Source organism: Thamnophis elegans, chromosome Z (assembly GCF_009769535.1).
Source record: "Thamnophis elegans isolate rThaEle1 chromosome Z, rThaEle1.pri, whole genome shotgun sequence".
NCBI lineage: Eukaryota > Metazoa > Chordata > Lepidosauria > Squamata > Colubridae > Thamnophis > Thamnophis elegans.
The window spans coordinates 100,530,502-100,558,417 of NC_045558.1; the positions used below are offsets into that span (position 1 = coordinate 100,530,502).

At 35.2% G+C, this 27,916-nt stretch overlaps 1 protein-coding gene across 1 annotated transcript in view; it reads left to right on the plus strand.

Annotated features, from left to right (window-relative positions):
• Positions 1–15,982, plus strand: part of SRCIN1 (SRC kinase signaling inhibitor 1) — a 74,407-nt gene extending 58,425 nt beyond the window's left edge. Inside the window, exons 18-19 of the mRNA XM_032237990.1 lie at positions 9,531–9,671; positions 15,804–15,982. Coding sequence (XP_032093881.1) covers positions 9,531–9,671; positions 15,804–15,938 — 276 coding nt within the window. The 3' untranslated portion in view covers positions 15,939–15,982. The remainder of the gene's footprint in view (positions 1–9,530; positions 9,672–15,803) is intronic.
• Positions 15,983–27,916: the final 11,934 nt, after the last annotated feature.

Here is a 27,916-nt window from a genome sequence, read left to right on the forward strand (position 1 = left end):
TCTCCCTTGTCTCACTGGTCCAAGTCTGAGGCGCCACCTGGTGACCAACCAGTCTCTCTGTGCCCTGCTTAGAGTTGGAACCCTGTCCAGAGTCCTCCACATCCTCCAGAGCCGACTCATAGGGCCCCTCGCTGTCGGAGTCTGGTGGCAGCTCCAACGGCTCCTGCTGGGCCACAACAGCTTGGCATCTGTTACATTATTCCTAGAGACCTCAGTTGACTGAAGCTTTTCAGCACTTCCCTCACTTTCGTAGGAGGATGGTTTATCTCTACTTAGTTAAGGGGATTATATAACATTGCAAAAATGTGTGTAGTTTGATAATAACATGAGTGAAACTTTCCTGGAAAGATGACTTGTGATCTGGGCCAATTTTAAAATATTCTGGGCAATAGAACAATTAGTCTAAATACTAAGGGCATGAAATGGATTAAATGAAATTTTTATACATATCTATTTTAGTATTCAAATCCGTAAATTTATATGGGTGCCATATACATTTAATAATTAAATAAATAATTCATTTTATAATTTGGAATTATAAATAGAATTGATTTCTTGTATGGTGGATGTCTTCATCTTCTGAGGAGTCTTAAGGTATCTTGGTTTTGAAAATGAAAGTCTTCTTCTTGCAGGTGACCCTTACTAAGACCCTGCCTAATTTTTGTTGGGAAGAAAAATGCCTTCATTTTTCACCCAAGGGAAAGTTGAGGGAAACAATTCAAACCATTCCTCTGCCATAAATAAATTATTTATTGCATCATCTGTTAATTAAATTAGTCATTTCAATTTACAGTTACAGATTTTCTGATGGATAATAAAATATAAATTTAAAAGGGCAGAAATTCCAAGTGAAATAATTGTCTAAAGCCAAACAAAAATATAGTATTGAAACTGGAAGTATAAATGTACACAGAAGGAAGAGTGTTTATTTTCTGCCTCTGGATTTTATTTATAAACTAATAGAGATTAGGATCAAATAAAAAATACATAGAACAATCCAAAGAACTAAATGGGAAAGTCCCCATCTATGTATGACCATGCTTCGTTTTATAGTAAGGAAAAGTGTATGTCTACATTATCTTTGGATTCTTCTCTTATTGTACTCTTATGATATATTTGCTCATGTAAAGGTGAGGAAAAAGTATTTGGCTTCAACAAAATGGCTGCTAAAAATTCCAGGTCCTTAATTGATGGCATATTCAAATGCTCTTTTGCCCTTTTCATGGAAGGATAACACAATAGAAGATCTCTTTTTGCTGTAATTTTTGTTGACTCCTTTTATTGGAAGGTTGAGGATGTGGAGAAAGCAATCTAACCTTCTAGCTGCATTTTCTATTAATAGACTATTCTACTAGCAGTCTTCATATAGCTGAGCCAAACTTCAGTGTCCCAAGTGTCCATGCACCACAATTCAGGTAAGCCTGCAAATTGTAAAGCAGGAGGATATAGCCCAAGAAAATGCTGCAATTCAAGAAATAAGAGCTACTATAGAATCTTTTCCCACTTGTTGTAGCACAAATATACCCTAGTAATTTTCCCCAGCTCTTTATTAATCAGGTAAGGCTTCTTTGTTCCCAAATTGAAGAAATTTCATTCCTGGAAGTTCCTAAAAACTTTCCCCCCCTTATACCTATTTTTTTATGGAGAAAGTAATCTTAGGAGGGAAAGAATTTGGAACCTAGCTTAACCTTGGAGAAATTAAAATAGGAGAGCCACTTTGATTCTCCACACTGATATTTGTTTACGAAAGCTGTTCTTATGTATGTTGTTAAACTCCCTGTTAATTATGAGAGGACAAACACCATCTAAGGAAAGCTTTCATCTTTGGATAGCTGATATATATATATATCAGCTATCCAAGAGAGCCGAGGTGGCGCAGTGGTTAAATGCAGCACTGCAGGCTACTGCTAGATCAGCAGTTCAGCGGTTCAAATCTCACCGGCTCAGGGTTGACTCAGCCTTCCATCCTTCTAAGGTGGGTAAAATGAGGACCCAGATTGTTGGGGGCAATATGCTGACTCTCTGTAAACTGCTTAGAGAGGGCTGAAAGCCCTATGAAGCGGTATATAAGTCTACTGCTATTGCTATTGCTATATGTATGTATGTATGTATGTATGTATGTATGTATGTATGTATGTAGGTAGGTAGGTAGGTAGGTAGGTAGGTAGATAGATAGATAGATAGATAGATAGATAGATAGATAGATAGATAGATAGATAGATAGATAGATAGATAGATAGATAGATAAATAGATAGATAGATGTGTGTGTGTACTATATAGTTCATTATTTCTTTCCTGGAAGTAAGTTGTTTATAAAATAGTTGAATAGGCCACAAAAGGGGCATCATGGCCTGTGCTGCATGTATGCATTACTTTCTCCTCCCTGATTCAAAGGCAATTTTTGATGTGGCTTTAACAAAGAGTTTCATAAATTTTGAATCACTAAGAAATATGGAGAAAAAATAGCAGGCTGTGAGAGTGAGCAAAGTAAGCTTGTCAACTTAAAAAAAAGTTGGTGAAATCAGAGAAAGTCACAATTCATTAAAAAAAAATTTCCTCAATCTGGGCATCTTCAAAATGTACAGACTTTTCCAGCCAGCATGGAGATGGTTGGGAAGCTACCTAGAGTTATTTCTTTGTCTCTGCCCATCAGTTATTCCCAATATGTAACCCATTTGAAATGTGCATTACTTTTTAGGTGTTTGGATATGACTTGTAATGAGAGATGTTTATCTGCCATTATCCCAAGTTTTTAGGACCACAGGATACCAACTATCTAAGATAAAGGAATGGTCTATGTGAGCAAACCATTAACCCCACACTATTAAAATAATTAGATTATTGAAGAGAGAAATTTCCTGATTTGCACACTGCTTAAATACTCCTGTCTCAAGAATTCCTGTATATTTTTTCCCTAAGAGTTAGGACTCTCTTTTGGTAATAATTCTCATTTTCCTCTTATTTTTCCTTCTGTATGAGTATCCAAATTTCCTAAATCTAAGCCACAAGCAGGCTTGGAGTTATGCAGTCCTATTACTGAAGCATTGAGGGGCAGTTGGGACTCTGAATGGATTACAGACAAAATGAAAAAGAAACAAAGGGCCTTGCTGGAAAAGCTGAGCAACAGTGAGAAGAAAGTGAAATGTTTGGTTCATTCATCATTTGATGTGTAGTAAGGCCATCATATATTGTCTGCAGAACAGGAAGTTGGGATGGGGTGGCTCTAAACAACTCTGCATATTTTGGTATTTTTGAGTAATTGGTTAGGGGAATGGGAAGTATAATACACGAAGCATCAAACCATCTCTGGAGGATAAAGTTATTCAACTGGAAGGCAATATCATATAGTTGTGAATGCTGGGGTCAACCAAGCAAAGAATCTACGACATTTGCTAAAGGGGCTGGGGTCCATACATGAGACAAACAGCTGTGTCATCCTATCAAATGTCATACTTGGTGATAAGACTTTTTCTTCATCCACAGAAGAAGGTGAAGTACTCATGGGGTTGGATAACAAACATGGCACTACAGAACTAAAAAGCAAAGAAGACAGAACTCAGAAGATATACTTTCAGTTTTGAGAAACCTTTAATGAAGATTGAAAACAGATGCTTAGAGGTAACCAGGCTGATGTTTCGAATAGTATTTTCCCTTAGAAAATCTACAATCCCTTGGGAATGAAATACCCACTAAATATGAGAAATTGTTTAGGCAGCAATACCAGAATTCTACGGAAGAGGATGATATTTTAAGAGAAGATCAGTAAAGGAATCTGGATGAAAAATAAAAGGTGTGTGCTACTGTTGATGTCATGACTATAAGAATCCAAGACATTTGAAAAAGACACTTGCCAAAAGCTGGACATCCTAGAAGAGACCATCAATGACTATCGGTGTAATTTAGCTGCCAGGCATCTATTGACCTAATATTTCTGGACAGCTAAAATCCAAAGATTAAAAAATAGAGAAGGAAAGGCAGGCATGAATGTGCCCAGAAGTAGCATTACTGTTGACAGGGATGTGAAGTTAGAATGCAAGGTTCAAAACAGTGCAAATGCAAATGACAGCCCACCTAATTCTTCTCCAATCATCTCGAAGCCTCTTTTACTATCCAAGTCTCAGTTTCTGTTGAAAAGATTAACTTGTTTGATGTTCCTCTTGATCTGCTCCTCCTCGATTCTTCTTGAAAGTGTCATTTACTGTCTATCCTCTCAAGATTTCATTTGTTTAAAAGAGAAAAGGTGTGAAACCACCAGTTGCTGGGACTCTGTAAAATGGGACTTCGGTCTCACTGAAAAGTTAAATGAACTGTTTTAACTTCATCATCTGTTCTTTCTTATTATAAAAATAGTTTGGTGTTCTTTAAGTTTATTGCTGTTTCTTTAATACTGTTGTAACTACCACATTCTGCTTCCTGTTTGTACTAACTTTTTATCATCACCATCAAATCTATCTCTAAACTGTATTAAGGACTGCCTCTTCATAGAAATGAAAGGAGTTTTCTTGAGTTTCATTTTGAACAGATCTGAACTACAAATTTAAATTACTTAGCACAGCTTGGTTGTTCAGCAACTGTAGTTCACTCTCAATCATGGAAAAATAGAGTTTTGGGAGGGGGGAATTCGTTGAATATCTAATGCAAATTTTTTAGCAATCCATGACCACCATAAGAAAAAAAAATAGCTTGAAATGATATGATGGGGATAGAACGTGAAAATAATTTTAGATGAGTTTAAATGGATAGTGTCATTGTCCCTTTAAAAAATACCACAGATTGTCCAGCTACGCTCTCCAATTCTTCCAGCTGATAGCATACTCTATATTTTAATCTATTTATTTCATTAATAGATAAGGAGAAGGTGGATGTTGTGCTGTATAGAACTAGATGTTTAGATTTGTATTTACTGTATTTCTCTTATCAAATCCCAGAAAAGAGTTAGGTTTGTGAACCAACCAAAATCTTTTCCTTTTAGTTACCAGGAAGCCATTTTTTGATTAAAAAATGGACTTGGCTTTCTTAATTAAAGTATGTGAATTTGTTTTAGGAGTGAAACATGAAAACTTTCTGAATTCACTCTCCATTCCAAATATAGCAGAGAGGACAAATCTCTCTGTATGCCATTGCAGATTATTTATTTATTTTCCAAGATTGGGAGGTTTTATGGACTTCTTACATGTCTATAAAATGAGAACATTTTGCAATTTGAATTGGTAAAAAATAGATCAAATACACAAGAGGCTGCACCAAACAGTATTCAATCTTGGTGGATGAAAACAGGCCTCTTCTTTTTTTCTATTTCTGAAATGCAGTTAAGAACACCTTTTCTTATAGAGCCAACCAGTATAGAACTGTACATGTATTAGCTATAGCTACAGTATTAATTTCTCTTCCAATTGTTTCAAAAAGAGCTAGGAAGGTGTGTTGTCTTCTGATTTGGAATTCTAGAACTACTAAAGGAATTAGGCTATGTAATAAGATGAAAGCTTGACAATGTCAGTTTAGACAGAATTGTAAATATAAAATGCTGCCCTCCTCCTACATTCTTCTCTTTCCTTTCCTTTGAAGTTGGGAAGAGGAAGCACTTTAAAACAAATTTTATCAGTTATGTGAAAAGAGATCCCCTCCCCCTCTTTTACATAAGCTGGAAGGGTCTCATTTTTTCATACTACTTCAGGTCCAGACATTAGCAGTGTTATATTTCAATGTGACCACAATGCTTAAAGGCCTGCTTTGGTCTCCCTTTAAAAAGAAATATACCCCACCCATTTTTCTTCCAATTTATCTGCACACTGGGAAAATAGGCAGTAGGTTTATTGCACAGAAGCTTAGGTTTTCCATGAATTTTCAAATCAGCAGTAATAAAGATTCAATCTTCTACATGCTACATTAATCAGCAAAACTCTATGAAATTGGAGGAAAGAAGGCAGCTGGGAGCAATGAAGGTGCTGGGCTTTTACCCAGTTTTGTTACTTAAATATAATTATGTCTTTTTGTTTACTTAACTTTAATTATGACATGTTCTAATTAGTTTCTTAAAATAAGATCTTAGACAAAATCTCCACTTTATTACATTTTTCCCAAACTACCTAAATAAGTAACTGAGAACAAAGTCCTTAATTTGATAAGCATCCTCCAAAGGTTTTTAGGATAATGTTTGGCAGCTAAAGTTTATTTCAGATATCTGGGTGCTTCAACTTCTGTTTTTAATCTGCTTCCTGCATTTTCCTCTGTATTATTCCCCCTCCCCCATGCCAAAAATTAAATATGTGAAGACAATGATTATAATTCTCCTATAATCTTCTTGTTGTAAGCCAAAATTTGAGTTAGAACTACTAGCATTTTTTAAGTTGCAGTACCCAGGAACCTAAATTAATCACAAATTGTGATCGATTAGCAAGTTAAACATTCTCAATCCTGTTAATAAAACATGAGAGATGATTTTTTTTATGATTGCCTGATTTTTATTTTTATTTTTTGATATCTATGAGCCTTTAAAGAGCTTAATTTTTGGGGGGGGGGGTTTACAGATATTTACAGTTGTTTTATTATTTTCAAATAGTATATATTACATATGCATGTGCTCACATTCACATACAGCTTTTTATCAAAGGAACAATTTTGAAGAAATTGTTCAAAAATTATAACCTCCATAAAATATGCAAATCAAGAATATTTTTATAATTTGGTTGACAGCCTTTAGGCATACAAAGACATATGCATTCGGATTTAATCCTCTGACCCATCTCTGAATCTAGACTGCACAAATTTCATGAACATTCCCTAAGAACTAGAAAGTTGTTGGGAAAATAGAAAAAATGAAACCTAATATTTTTAGGTTTCTGGTATCTGCATGTAAATATATACTGACATGAATATCAATATATTAAAATAAAGATTATGTTCAAACTTGTTGAAATTCTAACTTGTGAACTGTACAATGAAGCCAAGTTGTCTTGACAATGATTTCAGGCAAGGATTTGCACATAACTGATAATTTTGTTTAATTTGGGGAAGGGAATTAAAATATATAGATAACATTAGTAATACTCCAAATCTGTCTAATATGTGATGGGAATAAAACACAGGAAGTCTCTTCTCTCATATAGCCACTATATTAATTCAGAAGCTAAGTGTATAAACTCTTCCTATCCTTAGATATTCATAAAGCATTTGACAGAGTGAAAGATACATTTATTTAAAAGTAGTTACTGGAAATGGGATTCCTAGATTTAATCATCTACTTTCATCCAGCACAAACAGTAATTAGCATCAATAAAATCAGAGTAGCAGTTTTCTCAAGAATCCAAGTTCAGTATAAAAATTGCATACAATTTTATAGATCTGTCTGTAAATTGTTGGTGCATTTTTGTAATCCACATGGAGAAATCATAGAATTAGAAGGGACCATTTATATCACTGAATTAGTTCCCTGCTCATAGTATTTGTAATTGTTGGTTGCTTATCCTGTGAACAAATCTATTGACAGGGAACGCAATTAACTCCTGGTAAATTATTCTCCTATCAACATTACTTTGACTATTAAGGATTTTTTTAGAGTGTGGGTTCTCACACCCAATTTGTATCACCCTAGAATATTTCCTTCCACTTTTTAAATCTTGCTGATAAAATAATATAAACTGATTAAAAAATATTAAAAATTAGAAGATCCAGAACATAACTTTGTTTCATCATAGTACATGTCTGTCTTTAATTTGATGAAGAGTGTTTAAGTGTTCATTACACACCACTTTCAAGCTAGCTTTGCAGCAGTTTAATTGTCATGCCCATAGATATCAAATTTATTAATCAGAATAATGGGGTATTTTGAAAAATGCCTTGTTGAAATCAAAATGTATTATGTTCTCAATATCCCCATCTATTAAGGTTGTATTCCCATCTATTAAAGTTAATCATGCAAAACCACTAGAAAACTCATGCTGACTTCTGATGATGATTGCCTCATCTTTTTCAAAGCACATGCAAATACTTAAAATTTTCCTAAGTGTTAATATTAAGCTATTCAATAGCTCCTGGATCCATTAATGTTCCTAGAACTTCCTTTCTCCTCCCATACTATGTAAATGCTCATTGAAACTATCAGTTAATACCTGGGATGGTGCTGATCTGATTGCAGTTTTAAATTTAGTCATAGACAGATATATCCTGAAAATGTTTTCATCATCATCATGTTTCAGCCCCTTTCCTTTATCCATTTTATATTTATATTACTTATATTATTATTGGAGAAGATCAAATCAAAGCAAGTGTTAGCAGCATTGCCCATGTCTGTGTGTTTGTGTGTACAATCTGTTAGCATTTTGCCTTTTTCACTGTTCAGTTAATATCCTGGCTATTTTGCTTTGAACAAGAAACTATTTTTATAGTGTGAGTATCTCAGGTCATTCCACGCTTTACTTTTTAGGCACTAACTCTACAGCTCTGTCAGTATCCTTCCTAAATGTGGTTCTCATTGCTTTCAGATCTTCACTAAGCTTTTTATGTAGGCACACTGGTTTCTTCGTCCTCATTGGAATTGGTATAGGTAGAACATTCCTACTTTTTCTGTGTATTTGAATAGATAAATTATGATGTGATGTGAGTCTTTATCAATACCTTGGCTAAAATTGTAATTATTTTGGCACTGCTTTAAATTATTATTTTTTAAAAGTTGTATTACAGTATTAAAAGATTTTTGACACTTTTAAAACTAGTAATTTTAAGTTGCTTGAGGTGAAGGATAAGACATATTTATTATTACATTTTTGAGCATAAATTATCTATCTACAGGAACTGCTTTACATCTACCTATGCTAGATCTGCTACATTAAGTTGTATGAAGAAACCCATATGCTAAAAATAAAACCCTTTATCTCATGCCTACGTTATCCCTCTGTTATTTTCTGTTATTCACTTAACTTCTCTATTTCTTTGTTCAACTCTTCTTGTTCCCCAAACGTCTCGTGCATTTTCAGACTGGCAAAGGAAGTTGGGGTGAACAGAGTAAGGACTCATTTTAAAAACTTGTACAAAACTCGCATTCTGTAATTTCCCGAGCCTATGGCATCATCTGTCTGTTCTTTGACAGGCTGATCAAAGAATGTGATGTGTTTGGTGGTGTAATATAATATGTTTGAATACTGGTGGAACATTGTTTTATGTTTAAAAACTATTGAACTTTCTTGCGCCACAACACAATAAAATTGAAACAGATAAGGTTGCAAGAAATACTTGTCCTGATGAGAATTCAAAGGAAAAAATAGTCCTTTGGTGCATTTTGTGCCAAAATTATCAGACAAATGGTAATTGAACAGTTAGAATGCTTGGAGATATTTCATGACATCCTAGCAATTCAATTTACTGGTGGACAGAGGCATTTGCTTTTGCCAGGAAACACAGCTGCCAATTCACACTATGTCATCACAACTGCAGAACCAAAGGCAACCCCTTAAGCTATTATTTGTGTCAGTTTTCAACATCCTTGTTTCTTAATCGATCCCCAACAATATCACTTAATCTGTTATTTCCCCAGAGTGGTGGCGGTGTCTCGATTCCAGCCATGAAGATGGTCAATCCAGCATCACGACTAAAGCAAACCCAGCAAGGCAGCCCAGACAAAAGCAAACACATAAAGCAACGCATGGAATACATGCGCATCCAGGGACAACAGCAGGTAGTTTATTTGTAGGCCACTTTGCCATTATTCTGGGGGACCAAGGAGACAGGTTAGCAACACTTCATTTTGGCAGTTGGAGGGTGGGGGGAGTTGTTCCCAGGAAAATAGTCCTGTCTCTTAGGCTTTGGGTGGGTATGAAGAGAGGCACATTTGCATCCATTTTGAATGTAGATCCTTAATAGGCCTTTAGATTTGGAATGTGGTTTTAAAATTGTATTGATCTTTATCCTAACTGAGGTAAAGTACACAATAATTTACAGACTGGAATTTCAAAATGAAGAGATTTTATTTATTATTTATTTATTTATTTATTTATTTATTTATTTATTTATTTATTTATTTATTTATTTATTTATTTATTAACAGTGACAGTGTAAATTGAGATTATTCCATTCTCTGCAAGTATATATACACCAAACACTAGAGAACAATCATTTTTCCAGATCTACGTTTATCTCAAAATAAGTCACCCCTTTCACCCAGGCTTTAGCTCCCTCAGTTGTTAAGGACCATCTGCATGCATCTTCCAGAAGAATCACCCAGATTTCAGTCATTAGCTTGAATTTACCCTTTCGGAATGCCTGGCACATTATAATAACCCAAATATAGAGATGTCGTAAGAGGTGCTATTGAAAAAAAAAACTTTCTGCAAGAGTTATAAAAAGGTCAGTTCACAGTAACTCTGCAATACTTTTTGAAGGCAAAAAGCAGAAAAAGGTTAGAGCAATTACAATAGATGCATTATAATTGCTTGAGGAAAAACAATCAATATCAACCAAAAATATTGAATAAGGAGAAATTTAAAATAAATCCTCTGAATAATTAAAAAGAACCATCAAATAGAAGTTAATATCTCTTCTTATTTAATGTAAATTATATGTTTACTACCTATACTTTTGAATACAATTATTTTACAATTCATTTTGCTGAATTAATAATAAGACATTTGTGAGGCAATATAAAAATGAATGAGTTGGTCCCTGAAAGTTGCAAGTTGTGGCAATCTTTTTTTAAAGAGATCAATAAAAATCCTCATGGACTCTAAGCTTATTGTGCCAGGCATTGATATTTCATAGATGCTGCAGTTTCTATGCAGGTGGTATTTTTCCCCATTGACTTGGAGGTAAAACTTTAATACTTGGTTATTTATTTTCATCTGGATGGTTCCCTTGAGCATGAATTGATATTTATTTTATTTTAATGATCCAATCCATCAAAACAGCTTTATCAGGAGAACATAATAAAATCACAATTTAAAATTTGTAAAAATAAATAATGATCCATTTGTTATTATCCAATGGAGAACATAAACTTTTTCCCATGGACGTATGCGACATTTATTTAATTAATTTGAAGGAACTTAAAATCCACTGGCCCCTTTATCCATTAAAATTTTTATAGTTCAACCTGTTGGTAAGGAGGGGTTTGTTTGTTTTTTGCTCAGATTAATTTTTAAATCCTCCCCCCCCCCCAGTCTTTTCCTTTAAACATACCCCAGGCCATAAGAACACTCACTGGATGGTTTGGTTGCTCTGCTGCTCTGAAGATCTCTTTAGCATTTAAATAACTGTATTTCAAATGTGTCTAAACAGGTAGAGCAGAGTTGTATTGGATGTCCATAAAGGGCCTGCTGAGGCTGTATCTTTCTTCCTCAGCTCCCTTTCAATGCCTCCTGGTCCTGCAGACTTCCTCATGAGGAGCTGCCTTTCAAAATACAATCATCAATCTCTTCATCTTTTCTTTTTCTGGAAACTCTGCTGGTCTGGCTCATCACCCATAAATTCCCAGTCTATGCTATACCTAATGATTAACATGTATTGAGAAATGATGGAAGAATGTCTAAATCTGATAAGGTGTTGTCTGGTTGAGGACTTTGCCCAAGAAATGGATATTGGCCACAGACTATAATGATTCAGTCCTTCTATATTCTACAACTGTTCTTCCTTTTTCCTTTTCTAGTGAGCTAGAACTACTCTTGCGCACACACAAAAAGAGAAATAGCTAATCTCTTGGGTCCATTTGAGGAGCCCTAACATGTAGAGTGTGCCATGATGAATACATTAATCATACCTCAATGACCTACTGGGTGTTCTTTTAGATTTCAGACTAGGATCAAACTCAAATTCTGTGGACAGTTTTATATTTTTTATAGTGCTTTGCCTTGTCTGTGTAGAAAGGCCTGAAAGACAGGACTGGAAAATTGCAAGCTCTCATCTAAGCAAGGTAGACAAAGCAATAAACATGCCTGTTGCATAGCATCCCAATAAGTTTAATTAGTCAAAACAGCCTTCTCTAGATTTCAGCAGTGGAAAGTCAAATTATATGGAACTGTCATCAGCATTTAGGCAAGGGTTAAATATACTTTCTGGCTGGATTGGCTCCCAGTACATTTTCTGGAATTCAAGTTATATCAGCAGTCTCGTCGCTCTTCCCCACCCCCACCCATTTGAAACCCAGTCATAAAGCCCTATCCCAGCATTCCTTTTCTTTCTCTGGTCATACAGTTCTTTGTTTGTGAATATGCTTGGATGGAGAATGAGGTAGGCAAGCAATCTAAACTTTAGACTGTTAAAATATGACAAATGGTATTTTTACGAGAATATTTTAGTGTTGGTACTGTTCTTATCATGATTCTGTCTTTCCCATAGCTACAAACATTGGCAGTATATTACATGCCTTTATAACAGCTGTATAAAATTGTTTAAAATGAAAATAGCAGCTGTTATGTGAATTATCCAGTCTGCAGCTGCATATAGCTTTAACTATATTAATGCCCCACTTTCACAATTACATAGGCAACATAGGATGTTTCATTTTCCTCACAGTAGAGGTAGTCACAATAAAAATTCTTCCCCAGCAACACAATTAGAAATAAGAAAACCAAACTTTCCATTTACAGCATTAACGATTTGATTTTTCCACATCTAAATGCAGCGTACAAGGGTTTTGTATTGGGATTGCAGTTGGGAAGTTAAAGTCCTCTTTTATTTGACATTGATTCCTGACAAGACCATGGATACATCCATATAATTTTATTGGCAACAATATAGTACAGAAGTGATTCATCACTGTCTTTTTTCAAGATTTTTTTAATTCTTCCCAGTCTAAGATTTAAACTCTTGTCAGTTTTATGATTCTGATGGAAGAGGGCTAAATTTTATAAATTTCCAAATGAAAATCCAATGCAAATAGTGAATATAACTTTTATGCAGGCAGTTCTGTTCAGCACTAAGTTGAGCCTTTCCTATCTGAACATAAACTAATTGACTGCAATATTTAACAGTTATAATCATGCAATGCACAGAGACAGTTCCTGATTTATCATTCCCTGGAAAATGAAGGAATTACAAACACAATACAAATTTTCTACTTTATTGGTATCTCTATTCGCTATTTATTCAAACTTCTTGCCATCCTACTGGTCTAAGTGCATTAGTAATGGTTAGGGACTTAATGGTTTAGTCAGTGAAGTTCAGCTGGGTTGACATGCTTCTGTGTTCTTGCTGATGCTGACAGTGTACCCAGTGGCTTGCCAACTTTCTGAGGCCACAAAGCAAGGTAACAACCACCATTTTTCCATTCCTTAAGCACAACATATCTACCTGTTTCCCCATCCCCCTTTGTTCCCGGAGACCTGACTTTCCTTTCCATAAATCCTTTCCCCTTTTTGGTCCCTACGCACTTTTGATTTGCTGATGCTTTCCCAAAAATTCACTCCTGCTTCTGTCTTCTTCTTCTGTCATATGTGAGTAGATCAAAGACCATGGACACTTGCTTTCCCATGTTCTCAATATCTCCCTAAAGGACTCTCCATTTTGCTCATTTGGCAATATATAAACAAGTTCTCCCCTCTTACTCCAAACGTGGGAGAATAAATGGCTGTCTTCTTTTGACCTTTTGAAATGTTTTGCATTTTGTTTCTAGATGTATTAAAAGTAATGCTCTCAAAATGCCCAGGCAACGTTCTAGAAGTTGTAGTCCCAATATATCTGGAGGATATCAGACTGGGGAAACATGGTCTATTATGAGATATACATTATGAGCAAAATGAGTCTAAACCCCCTCCTTCGTCACTGTTCTCTGCATAGCCCCCTTCACTCTATATCTCTGCATCCCACGATTTTTATTTTTATTTATTTATACTATTGCAATACAAACCTAGCACAGGTGCTGTTTGCCTGTTGGGAACATTTCTAAAGGTCAGCTTCCAAAATGGTTTACTTGAATGATGTGCAGATGCATGAGTAAACACTTGCCTTTATCACCAAGCTAGCTATGACCCAAAATTTGAAACAGCAAGTGGGCTGAGATTTGTAGGTGATGAAGGCAAAAATTTAGAAGCCATCTCTGGCAAAAAAAATTCTTATCTACAAAGAATAAGTTACATCAGAATTGTCCCTCTTTATTGCTTTTGGCACAAATGGCAACCGAGGGAGGTGAGGCTTAGAGCAATATGAATAGTGTTTTCAACCCGCTATATAATATCTTTGGAGGAGGATTATGGGATTTGATTTCTAGAATACCACCAGTACCTTCTTGATATGACTTATTTGCAGCACTTCTAGTCATATATTTAGGCTTGCCTGCATTTCAATACGAACTTTATGCATATACTGTATGTAGTTTTATTGCATGAAAGGAACTTGTGCGCTGGGCTGGAGAAATGAAGCAGGGATTGCAAAAATCTGTCTTTTGTTTCTTCAGCCATCACACAAGTTTCTTTCTATGTTCAGAGGACAGGGAAACTGGGGGAAGCAAAGTGGGGATCATTAAGAATCCAGCATTGTTTCTCCAGTCCAGTACATAAGTTCCCTTCTGCACAATGTAGAGAGCTGCTTGCCTCCTTTGGCAGGAAGTTGTTTTTCTCTAATTGTAACTGGGATTGCCAGAATTGTGGCTGTTAGTGATGCGGTCACATTGGTATCCCACTTAATAACCTCTTTGCTCAATAATCAAGATTTTTGTTCCAATTGTGGTAGTAACTTGAGGACTACCTGTATCTCATACCTTTAATTTTGTTGGCTTAATATTTTTTATTCCTTTTCTACATTTTTCATAATGTCTCTTATCTTGTAGAGGAATAGCATGACGGATATATATGCTATCACAGAAGTATCCGTGAATGGATTAGTGTAGCTTCTTAGTACTTGAATTGGATTTTATCGTTCACCCTTCCAGTTCTCTTTCAAGCAAGTACATTTCTGAGTGCCTTGCTAATATATTTAGTGTGAAATCCACAACAAATCCCCATGACAAGTGATTTTATTTTGTGTGTGTTCAACTACAGAAGAAAAGGTCTTTTATGGGATTACAAAATGGCCAGGTATAATAGTTAGAATTCACTTAAGTGATGACTGTAAAAGAAGCCTGCTTATTCACAATGGGTTTATATTATATTCTCACTCACCTGTTTTTTCTTTCTCTCCTTACCACATCTTTAGCTGTCAAACTGAGAACTACTCAAAAAACTTTACAATATTTAGCAATAAAAATAAAAAAGAGCTTTCTTCCCTCTATGCCAAATCCAAAATGTACTCTGCATATTATGTCATTCTTTAAAAACAAATGATATCTCTTAATCCCAACCAAAAATAGTTTCTCTGGGCCTAAATTTGATAAACAGCACCTTTGCAAGTACCAGCATTCCTTTCCTCCTTTGTGCTATTCTCATTTTTTGCTTTGCCTGCTTCTGCTATAGGATAATATTGTTCTAATTTACTGTCCATGGCTACAAACTAAATATTTTAATTCTTTTTCTTCCTCATTTCCCTAAATCCCTTTTTTTCAACCTGCCTGTGTGTTTGTATTTTCCCACCCGACTTCTCTTTCACCTCATTCTGTCTTCTTTATATTGTCTCACATACACTCCTTGCCCTTGTTCAGTAATCTTGTTAACAAGCTACTCACTTTGACCTCATGTTTTTGTCAAGCACACCTTTTGCCTTAGGTTTTTTCATGTTCCAGCTTCTAAAAGAAATGTTCCCAATTAGCCCCTACCCTACCCTTTCTCTCTTTGTTTCCTTCTATTTTGTTCTGCCCTTTGAGAAGAAAATATTTGTTTTTCCCTTGCCGTTTCCCTTTTCTTCCCCTCACCTTCTTTTTTTCCCTGAATCTCGCTTTTCTTTCTAGGCCGCTAGATCAACCAAGGACTCTGGCACGGGGAATGAGACTTCCAGCCCAGTCTCAGAGAAACCTACTTCGGGCAGGACCTCCATCCCAGTTCTGACTTCCTTTGGGTCACGGAACTCCTCCATTTCATTCTAGAAGCTCCTTTGCCAAATTCTCCGTTGGTAGTTTTTCCTACATACTGTAATGGGGGTGGGGGTGGGGGTGGGGTGGTCTGGGGAGGGCTTGTGTCTCTCTGTTTCCTCCTCCCAGCTCTTCCTGAGGCACCTCGGAAAGGTCTCCCCCTTCCTTGTACTTTTCAGCATTACATCAAAATGGCCAATCTTGGCCACTTCCAAAATGGCCAATGCTTATACTACACTTGATCTTAGCCAAAAGGGTCACTTTGGGCATCTTAGTGTACCCAAGAATGGCTAGTTGACTGTTTCACCTCTTCAGTTCCTAAGTTGACCAACTGGTTTATCCGTTTACATGCTATAATGTGACTGACGAGGTCTCGATTTCTCCCGTTAATCCTCCCTGCCCTTCTTCACCCACTCCTAGCCCAATCTCACTTTTCTACTCTGGCAATTTAGGTTCTTGTTCAAACAATATTCAAACATTCTGCAGCATGTTTGGAAGCAACAAGGACATTATTGGGCATATGGGTGGGGGAGGGAAACCAAATCATATCAGAAGCCTATAGGTGGGAAGGGAAGAGACCCATTTCTGAAGATGCCTCAGAACCCCTTGGACATTGCTGCTATTCATCTTTCCTTATATGAAAAACAAAGGTAGTTGTAATTAATAGATTAATATGAATCTTTGTAGGTATGTGCTAAATCATTCATGAATCAATGGTGTTTTGACTTTGGGGCATGTGTGTGCTTCCACTATTGTGGATTTCTGTTGTTCTATTTGCTGTATCAAAGACTGGGGTGGGATATGGGTGTGTATGTATGTGCGTGTGTGCATATGTGTGCACACACGCATGTCTCTTGCAATTTGATAGCTTTGGGAGGGAGGGGGTAATGTTCCTTCCAAAACATTGGATTTGATTTAGCAGAAGAATAAAGGGTTTGGGGGTAAAAGCACTGAATATCAAGCTGGTAATAATATTGGCCCCTTCAAATCTTCTTAAGTGTACACTTTTTTAAAAAAGGAGGGAAGGAGGCAGGACACATCCAGAAGAGGTAGCAGAAGGTTTAGCTGAACAGTGTTGAGAACAGGGTCTAAATGGAAAGTTACGCTTCCTATAAAATTAATCCATCGAATGTAGCACTTTAAATGTCTCTTCAGTGACCATGTATGTGAGGGGAAAGAGCCCCCCAAATGTGTGGGATACCAAATAGGAGGCAATAGTCAGGGAGATGAGGGCGTCAGGGTATCAGAGAAGCTAAGTTAGAAGGACAAAGAAGAGTTTTATGCGAAGTTTGCAGCAAATCAAAAGAGACTAAGTAATATTTGCTGCAATTGCAGGGGTGCAGGGGGTGGGGTGGGGGCAAAGGTAATTTTGTCCAGACTGTCAGATTTTTTTCAAAATGAGGCTGCAAAAATGATGCTGGCAAAATCTGAAATTTGCAGGGATTCTGTTCCTTATTTATGAAAGCTCAAACTAGGAGACAAGAATGGCATCAGGGGGGGCCAGGGGGATAGCGTGGAGTGAAAGAAAGAACAGTTGGGAAAGTCCTTAAATTCAGTGGGGCTTTCATTGAAGAATTTCCCATAGCATTATGTCTCAGTCTCTAAAAGAGCTGAGTTTCCGAGTAGTGGATTGTAGAAAGATCAACCAAATTGGGTGGTTCTTGACTATTTATGGAGCGATTGCCAGAAACTTAAATGTACTACTGTATCTCTGGAAAAGAGTTTTCATCTTGGGTTTGGATAGAAAAAAACCTATCTTTATGTTTAGTAGGTTATCAAAAATAATTCTCTGTTTTTTTAACTGATAAGATGCAGAAGTGTTAGTGATTTTCTATTAGATTCTGCATGATGATCTGCACAGTATGACCTTTTTAAAAAAATACAGCACAGAAAAGAAGATATATCAGTCATGAGAATGTGAGTATGTATGGTAAGGGAAGAATGTTTTGGTTGAATCACAAATGCCAAACTCTGAAACCCTTGAGGATCTGGCAAGAAAGGTGGGTGAGTGTTTATAATCATGGAGAATTTATGAAAATAAAAACACCATATGCATGTGTTCAGAAAGGCATGCCAAGAGGAAGCGGGCTGGGGGAAGGAGGAAGTTCCTTAAAAAAAAAAAGGAGGGCATAACCCATCGGGTGTATGTGTGTGTGTGTCTCATCATGCACAACCACCATGAAATCAATGGTACTTGGGCAGATGCAAAAACACATCCTGGCACAAATCCCATTCTTTTCAGTGGTGTTTGTGTGTGATAATTAACACCCCCCCCTCCCAGATTTATGTCCTGAAATGTTAAGCACATACAATATATGAATAAATATTTGACATGGAATACGTGCATCTGTGAGGGCATGCCTCTTCATGTGTATAGCAAAATGGTGTGCTATTGTAAAAAAGAAAATGAAGAGTTTGTATGCAACATATTACAAGATGTAATCACTCCTGGTTTTGTTGACTACCTTGTTCTTTTTAATTTTATTATCGGGACTTTTTGGTGGGAGGAAAGTGGGTATTTGTTTTTTATGGTTTCTCTTCTCTGTCTTTTTCTTTTGTAAATCAAATCATTTTTGTATAAAAATTTTAAGAGAATCTTTTTTTGAATAACAAAGTTTTAAAAACGTTTTAAAAATTAACTATGTAACAACAATCCATAATGCAATTTCTTGGGATTGCAGAACAAACAAAAAACAAAAAAGCAACCTCTTTACATTTCAGTGAAGTGTCTTAACATTTTATATATTTGTTTTAAGAAATATATTTACATATTATATATATATATAATATACGTAATATAAATATATAAATATTGACAAAAAAGAAAATGAATTTCTTGTTGCGTCTAGTATATGGGGGAGGGGGAGGGAGAGAGAGAAAGAGAGTGGAGAGAGAGAGAGAGAGAGAGAGAGAGAGAGAGAGAGAGAATGATTTTGTTTTCTTCTTGATTCAATTCTTTATGCTTTAGAAGCTATCTTAAGTAATGATGGTGCAAACAGCTAAAAGTACTATTCCATAGGGCAATTACTTGCTCCTGAAAAGACTCATTCTAGTTCCTATTAGTTTTGGCTTTTGACATTGTGGAAATTGTTTCATTAAGTTGTAACATTCTAGATTTGTGCCCTTGTGTGTCAGTTTTTCATTGTTCATGTTTCCTCTTTATCTGTGTGTCTCTGGCAGGAATGGAGCTTAAGGCGCCCTGGGCAGAAAGGAGAGTCAAAAGACTAGCAAAAAAAGAACTACATTTGAGTAGTTGAGAAGAATTACATATACTTGTAATTAGTCTTGAAGGCATATCCTTTTAATAATTGCCTTTAAGCTGTGATTCTTATATCTCAAAGAACTTGAGGATAGATGGAGATGGGGTTAATTAAACAGAAGAAGTTTTGTGTAGATTCTCAGTCACCCACGCCATGGCTGTCCCAAAGGAACTTTTTGAAAAGGCAACTGAACTTTCCTTATTTTTCTTTGAAGATGTTTGTTTGTTTTCATCCAAAAAGCTTCTTCAGTTCTGACTGAAGCTCCAGTTCAATCAGAACTGAAGAAACTTCTTGGATCAGAAGCGAAATGTCATGGAAAAATGAATAAAGTCCTTATGCCTTTTGAAAAAGCATTCTTGGAATACACAGAATTGTGATTGTACCTCTCAGCGTTTTGACAAAAAAACTTAAATTCTAGGATTTCCTAAAATGTAAGTAGAAAGTTCTCCATAGGTTTTTAATTATTTCACTTACTCAATTGATTAAAAAAAGTCATGAGAATTACATATAGATATTTTAATTAATGCCACAAAAGTCATATAATTCAGACCACAGCTTCTTTTGCGGAGCTCCAAGAATCAGTCATTTGATTAAAGAGATTTTGTTTCTCCAAGCTTCCATCAGTCCTCAGATTATGCATGAAAAGACCGGAGTGTCATATTAAGGAAGGTTGCCTTAGCCCATACCAGCAAAGGGCATGTGGGGAACAGAAGTTATTTGTCCAATGTCTGTTTCCTTACTTTTCCAACCTCATCAATAGCTATGATCTACATAGGCTTTAAAGACAAAATTAGAAATTTTATTGTGTTCTTGTTATAATGATTTATTAGTGATTCCACTGATTTCAAACGATAGCTATATTGATTTAAATATATTGATTTAAACTTCGTAGCAAATCCTTTTACATTGTAATACGATTAATTAATTCTAATCTACTTTGAAATTTTCCTATGTATTATTTCCTCTTTCCCACTTCCATCTCTGAGAATAATGAAGAATGAAATATTGTAGGGTGTTTGTTTCTTAATTTAATTTTAATTTAATTTATATTTTTTAAACATTTTACATTATTGTCATCACCATGCTTAATAAATCTCATTCACTAGCCTACAGCACATTTTGAATCAAGAACCATATTCAGTTCTGAGGTCTATACTTAACAAAATGTGTAAGATCAAAAGAACATGGACCGATCTAAAATTTTAAATAGGCATATCCAGAATAAAAAAGGGATAAATTAGAATATTTAGAGTATTTAGAGTATTTATTAATACTTATAGGCCGCCCTTTTCCCTGAGGGGACTCAGGGCAGCTTACATAAAATGAGGGGAGGGGGTATACAAACAATAAACACACACAATACATAAAAGTAAAATAATAAGCAACATTCATTCATCATTCGGGTGGGGGCAATTATCTTTGTCCCCAGGCCTGACGGGCTAGCCAGGTCTTGAGGGCTGTGCGGAAGGCCTGGACGGTGGTGAGGGTACGAATCTCCACGGGGAGATCGTTCCAAAGGGTCGGAGCTACTACTGAGAAGGCTCTCCTCCTTGTAGTTGCCAGTCGGCACTGACTGGCAGATGGAACTCGGAGGAGGCCTAATCTATGTGATCTAATTGGTCGCAGGGAGGTAATTGGCAGGAGGCGGTCTCTCAAGTACGCAGACCCATTTGTTAATATTTAACAAATGAAATAGATGTCTAAGTAAAACATAATGTTATTCCTTCAGCATCAGTTGATTGTGCCTCTAAGGTTACAAAGTTTATAGGCAAAGCACTTTTTCATATGCCCATCACCCATCAATTTATTTTCTTAAAATTTTAGATAGATCTCCAAATCTAGTAAAATGTATTTTCTTTTAAAAAAATAACATTTAAATTCATTTTGTCATCAATAAACAGTTCTAAAATATTTATTGAGTTTATTGACAAGGGTTTAATATACAAAGGTTTAATATATACTCTACATAAATTTCATTAGTCAACTGTTTATTGGAAAAAAATATGTAAATATGTCCACACAACTGCAAAGAGTTTGACCTAAATTTTCAGGAGACTTTAACTTGATGCTCTTTAAGATAATAAACCCTCAATATAACAAAGATGTTTCCCAGGAGTTAACTACTGAAATTCAAATTCAATTGCAAGTGGCATTACTAGATATTTTTACTAGTAAATAAAGCAGGGGCTTCTAGCCACTCCAAGCCTTTGTAGGCATTCTAGGACAATTATGTTGTATTAGTTAAATATCAGGAGTCTGATAGTCTTTTTACAAATGTTATTACTATAAAAGGCATAAATGTTTCTGAACTACAGCTCACTTAATTGAGTGTATATTTTTAATATCTTTTATAAACATTTGTTAGTTCTGATTGTTACTCCTGATTCAAAGCTCCAAGAAAAATATCTGTGAGAAATATTATCACTAGCCTACTTTTAAGATAAGACATATGGAACTCTTTTAAAGATCTGAGGCAATATGTGTCTTCATTTGGAAAAAAATATATACTTTGTAGTGATAAATCCTTGGATAATCTCTCAGATGTTCTTAGACAAAGACCAAAGAAACTTACTTAACAGAAAAAAAGTGGTTTCAAAAAATAAAGCAACAGGATTCCTAAAATCTGATGAGAATTTTCTGTACTGTAAACAGTATTATAAATTCATCCTATAATATGTCTTAAATTAATTTAAATGTTCCACAGTGCATTTTGGGATTTGTAGTTTAATAAGGTAAAATAAGGGCATTTTATGCAATCTATGCTGACTAAGAACTAGGGAAACTAAGGACTAAGTCTTAGGTATGAAGTCTTATTCACCTTAAAAGATTAAACACACACACAAATTATTTAATAACTCTGCCAGTTATTGTTTTCAGAATTTGGGAAAAGGAACTACTACAATAAAAGAGGAATTGAATTAACAGTGTATATAAATATCTCTTCTGCAGCAAATAGCAACAAAAGAGAAAAAAATCAAAACACTGGGCTTTACAGAACCCCCAAATATGTAAGATTATTTTGGGTCGATATCATTTTTGCACAGAATTACTCATTTTAACCCTGCTAAAATGATTAAATTGGATTAAATGTCTTTTCCCCTAATATAGATTAGGATATCATAGATTTCCTCCTCACCCTATTTTTTTCACACAATAGCATCCTACAATATTATTCTATCATGAAGCTCCAATGAAACATTTTAAAATTTGAAATTAAATTTAATCAATTTATTCTGAAAAGCACTTTACTCTCAAATTATTAAAATACACTGAATTGTACAACTAAAATTCGGCAGTGAGTCTAGAACAGCAAAAGAAAGACATAGTTATAATAGTGAAGTCAACAAATAGAACATTGCTGTAATGTCTTTGAAAAACAAAGAGCATATTATAATACATTATGGAAAGGGGTTCAAAGACTCCTATACCAGGGGTCCCCAACCTATTGGGAACCAGGCCAAGCAAGCAGTGGGCAAGCATGCAAGTGCATGAAGGTCCATTTGGGCAATGGTGGACGCATGTGTGAAACCATCCCTTCTCCCTTCCCTGTGTTGTGGCTGCCGGACCATAGAGCCAGAAAGATTGGGGATCACTGCCCTATACAATAGTGGCATCTGTGTGAAATAAGTGAGAGCAAAATGACAAAGCACATGTGATAACATCATGATTGCATTCTTACATCACACTCTTTGATGCAACCACATAAAGTAATGGCATTTATATGATTTCAACATGCACCTGTCATATGCCCTTCCCACATATGCCCAGGCTATTCCTTAGTATGGAATACTTAGTTATACACATGATATCCTTGTTGCAAATTTACAATATGAAGATACAGGAATTAAGCAACATATCAAGATAAAGTCAACATCACATACAAACTATTTCCCTAGAGCACGAGAGGCAAATTTTATGCATCAGGAGCCAAATTTTTGATCCCTTAATTATTTTAAGATAATTAGGGCTACAGAGAGATAGTTTAACAATATATTGAATTTCTGAGTGTGTTGGTGGAGGTAGGATTTTTAAGTTTTTTCTTTTAAGGGTTCTGATGATGAAATTGTAGAAAGTATTGAAGTCTTAGGTTACTGCATTTCCTCCATCTGCATCAGAAAAAGAAAAGTTGTGCCATGTATTGGACTAGAGTATAGGTTTTGGGACAGTTACATGCCAGCTATAGATTTCTTATACTTATCCCACAATAAAATGTTATCTTGTGGTTAAATAAAACAATTCCTGTTAGAAAATAAGATAAAGAAACCTTATCTTGGAAATGATAGACCTACAACAATTAGATTTTAGGCCAAATTATTTTCTGTATTTAAATGATACATGCATAATATTTCTGCCCATGACTATTATTCAGGATTGCCAATACAAATAATTAAAACAACAATGTAGTTAAAAATTCAGTTTAAAACTATAAAAGGGTCACCTTCTTTCTACCTTCACACCTGATTCCATGCCAAAAGCTTGCCTAAAGTTTTAGGATTAGGACTAACTTAACCAGCCCTAGGTGGAAGTGCTTGGGAGCACCTTAGCTCTCCTTTTCTTCATAACGAGCTCCCAATTGAGTTTTTGCTATCTAATGCTCAGCATTCTATCAGGAGTGGAAAATACCTAATTTTCAGCATTGGAATATTGGCTTTATTTTTTATATTACCCTTTAGTATTATCTGGACAAACACAAGCTGGATTGTGTCTAAGCATCTTTTTTTTTAAATTGGAAAACCAAGATATATTTTTTTCTAGAAAATGTCCAACAGATGCATACTGCCCGTATGGTTTATGCTGCACTATGCTACATCATTAGTCTGGCTAAATATTTGAAAATTCAAATCATGCTATTCTGTGCGAAAAAACTGAAATGGTATGATTTTATTATCTTACATCATTTTATAGACCCATTTTATTACTTCATTTTTCATACATATGTAACCATTATCATGCATTAAAATTCTTCTGCAACACCAACAGAAGATATATATCCAAAAGAGAGTACTAAAGTTGCAAATTATGTTACAGAATGCCTAATTTACTCTATGAAGTATTAGTGAATACACTTTCTCAATGACGGACATGCCAGCATAACATATATAATTCTCTTCAATGTATTCAAAGTCATTTTCTTCTAATCTTCATATATATATATGTGTGTTTGTGTGTATATATATATATATATATATATATATATATATATATATATATATATATATATATATATATATATATATATATATATATATATATATATATAAATTGGCATATTCCCTCTGTGTAGCATTCTAATGATGGTTCCAAACTAAAATAATTTTTGAAAACTATAATAACCCTTTGTTGCTGAGAACAAAAACAGCTATTTCTTAGTTTAGATTCGTGAAGAACTTTTAGCTCTGATATAAATTGTGTGCATTACCTTGCCCAGAGCCCCAGGCTCAAGTTCAGGCATTGTTGCTTAAAGGGATCTGGGTAGAAACTCTGGGAAAGCCCTTGCCTATCAGACATTTGAATATTCTACTGTTTGGGTAGACCACAGTCCAAAACAATAAGATCTCTGTTTGCTATTTTAAGTGACCCAATAATTAATTGTGCTATTATAGAAAATTAGTATCATTGGATTCAAAGCCTTGCTCCAGTCCAGCATTTATGGAATTGTGGTTTTCAAACTGTATTCTGGAGAACCACATAAAAGCAGTAAATTTCATCAAAATTCCCCTAGCACACTACAAATTACATAATTCACAGTCATCTTGATGGAGGATCATGTGAGCTGAGATAGTTGGAGAATACTAGCATACTCAGTGTCATTCTGACACCAACAAACTAGCTCATCCATGCTGCAGTCTCTCTAAAACTGTCTATAGTATTCATTTAAAATGTTGTAAGGAAACTTTACAACAGGTAGAAGGAATCCGTGGCAAGAAAAGATGTCCTAAAAGGCAGGTGTGAAAATGTTTTTTCAGAGTAAAAAAATAATAATGAATAGACCTGTCTCTGTTGTTTTGCAACAATTTGTCACAATGCATAGAAAAAAGCCATCATTTTTGGAATCATAATGACTCACTCATTGCAGCTATATAATTCTCATCTTTGTTGATGTGGAAAGAGAAGAAAAAATTCTCTACATTTTAAGGTTTTCAGCATTTTAAACAGTATTTCAACTGCTCTTTCAATAGTTTTCTTCATCTGTCTCAGTTCATTTTTATTTGATTTCATTTAAAAGAATAAGCATTTTTCACCCCATGCTAGGCATGACTTTGAAACTTTTGCAACTGCAGCATTTTTAAAGTTCAACTGATATTCTATGTCATCACAAGGTAGGAATCAAAGTCACTAGGAAGTTTCTGTAAGAGTAGAATGAAAGAATCATAAAAAGCTTAGGCAGCACTCAAATAAGTTTTCTTCTCTGGGTTAAAGCAAAGCCATAACCATGGAGCAACCCTGCATATAAACAGATTCTAGTAATGCCCAGTCTCCCACTCTTTACAAACCATTTATTAACTCCATCTGCCCAACCGACCCACATGGGAAATGTTTACCATAGCTGGGAGGCACTAAAGTGACCACTTCCTGCCATGAGGTGTGCATAAAAGTCACTTCGGACAAAGGATTTCTTCAGGCAAAATTGAAGCTCATAATCATCAGGTTAACAAATCCTGCCAATAATCTTTGTTAAGGCAGCTTTAAAAATCAGTAAGTGGGAAGGCAGTGATCTCCAGAGCAATTATGTTTTAGATCCTTTCATTTGCCTAAAAATACACTTGTCCTTTAAGTACGTGGCACAATGTATGTATGTATGAATGTGTCACATCATCAAACTGCAAATGAGCAACACAGTAAATTAACTTTCACAAATAAGTCTGCTTTCCTTTTATTTAAAATAAAAGTGTGTGTGGGTGGGTGCGCGTGCGTGCGTGCGTGTGTCTGTGTCAAATTTAAAAATATAAGTTACAAAGCACCAAGCTATGCATGTACTTTTGATGTAATAGGTATATGTGCGTGTTGTGGGGGAAGCGATCACCACTGCATGCCATGAGCCTCGCTTTACTTGTCTGGTTGTTGTTTTAAGCACTTTAAAAAAAAAGGTTAAAAAAATAAATAAAACAGAAATCTTTGAGCACTGTGTATGAAGGACTGATGACATATCTTTCGCATGGATTTTATTATGTACTGTTTTTTTTTAAAGGGAAACAAAACAATAGAAGACCACTCTATATTAAAAAAAAGATACCATACCAAAACTGGTTACTGAAACAAGCAGTCTTGAAATACACTGTAAGTTTTGTAAATCTTTTCTGCTATCTGTAGGTAGAGTCCTATGTATAAATTTTATGCCATGTTTTCTTCTGTGACAACTGTGATCTTTGTTTGTCAGAAATTCCAAATGAAGGAAGGTTGCTTTTTTCCTTTAATTTTTTTCTTTTTTCTTTTTTCTATTTCTGGTGTTTTCTAGCAGAGTGTCTGAATTTAATAAAATACTCTTTCCTCCCCATAATACTTTTCTTAAGGTTTATTTCTTAAGGGGTTACTCCTTTAAAAAACAACAGATGCGAATTACAGTTTTAAGGGTTATTCTTTAAAATAAATGTGATTTACAGTTTTGCTTAGAGGCAGGTATTTCGGATTCCATACAACCAAAGAAGTTGAGCAGATGGAACAGGAACAAGAGTAGCTGTGTCCTCTGTTTGAAGAAGTCTTTGGTCTTTGAAGGATCTTTCCAGGCTGGCTTAAAGGTAAAGAAGGGAGAGTTTGACCCAGAGGTGACATTTTGGCAGCAATCAGGACTGAATGCAGACCATCTCCCCTGCTGTAGGAAGGAATTCTACACTGTATTTCTATTTGATTTTCAATCCTTGGGTTTAAATTAGTTTATAAATTAGCATGTTAAATACTAAGCTGTTCTTATGTGCACCTTTTGCGGAGTGTATAAACTGTATAAACACCATATCCTTTACATTGTCACTTCTTATTGACTGATTTCCAGATTTGGAGCTTACCAGAAGATGAGGGTTTATCTTTTATGATGTACTGCCCACTTTCTGTTTTCTAAGCTCTTAGATGGAGAGATACGAGCACATTATGTCATACCCTCATTTTTGTGACATCCATGCTGCTCTGTCGAGAGCTCAAGAAAAGGAAGCTAGACTGACATATAAGCAGAAGATGAAGAGCAAGTAAAAAAAAGAGGCCCAAAAGTGGAAAAAGGAGAAAGGCATCATTGCACGCTAATTTACTCCTCCAAATTTATTCCAGATTAGATCTTTTTTAAAAAATTAACATCTAAATTCTGTTTTATTTAGATTAATAGTAAAATTGACTTGCTGTTACCATTAACAGTTTTCTACATTTTATTGTTGCAAAATCTTGAAATTTAATTGATGTTTGATAAACCCTCTGAAGCTACAAGAAGAGAGTTCCCATATGATTATGTACAGTTTCAGTGCCTGATATAATTCACTAATGCTTCATATGCGTGCAGGAAAAATATCAACTGTGTAATATGTGGAAGCTGCATAATTTAAAATAGTAGGGATCTCATAATGTGTTTATTTTTAATGTATTACAGTGGAGTGTGAAGAGAACTTTCTTTTGTTAAACTTCTGCTTATGGATAATTGGTAATTGATGCAAATAAATCACATCTAATAGCATACTTTCAACACTATTAATCCATAGTGTGTTTTACTAGCTAGAGCTTATGCTTTAAATAAGTAAGCAAACTTGTTTTTTG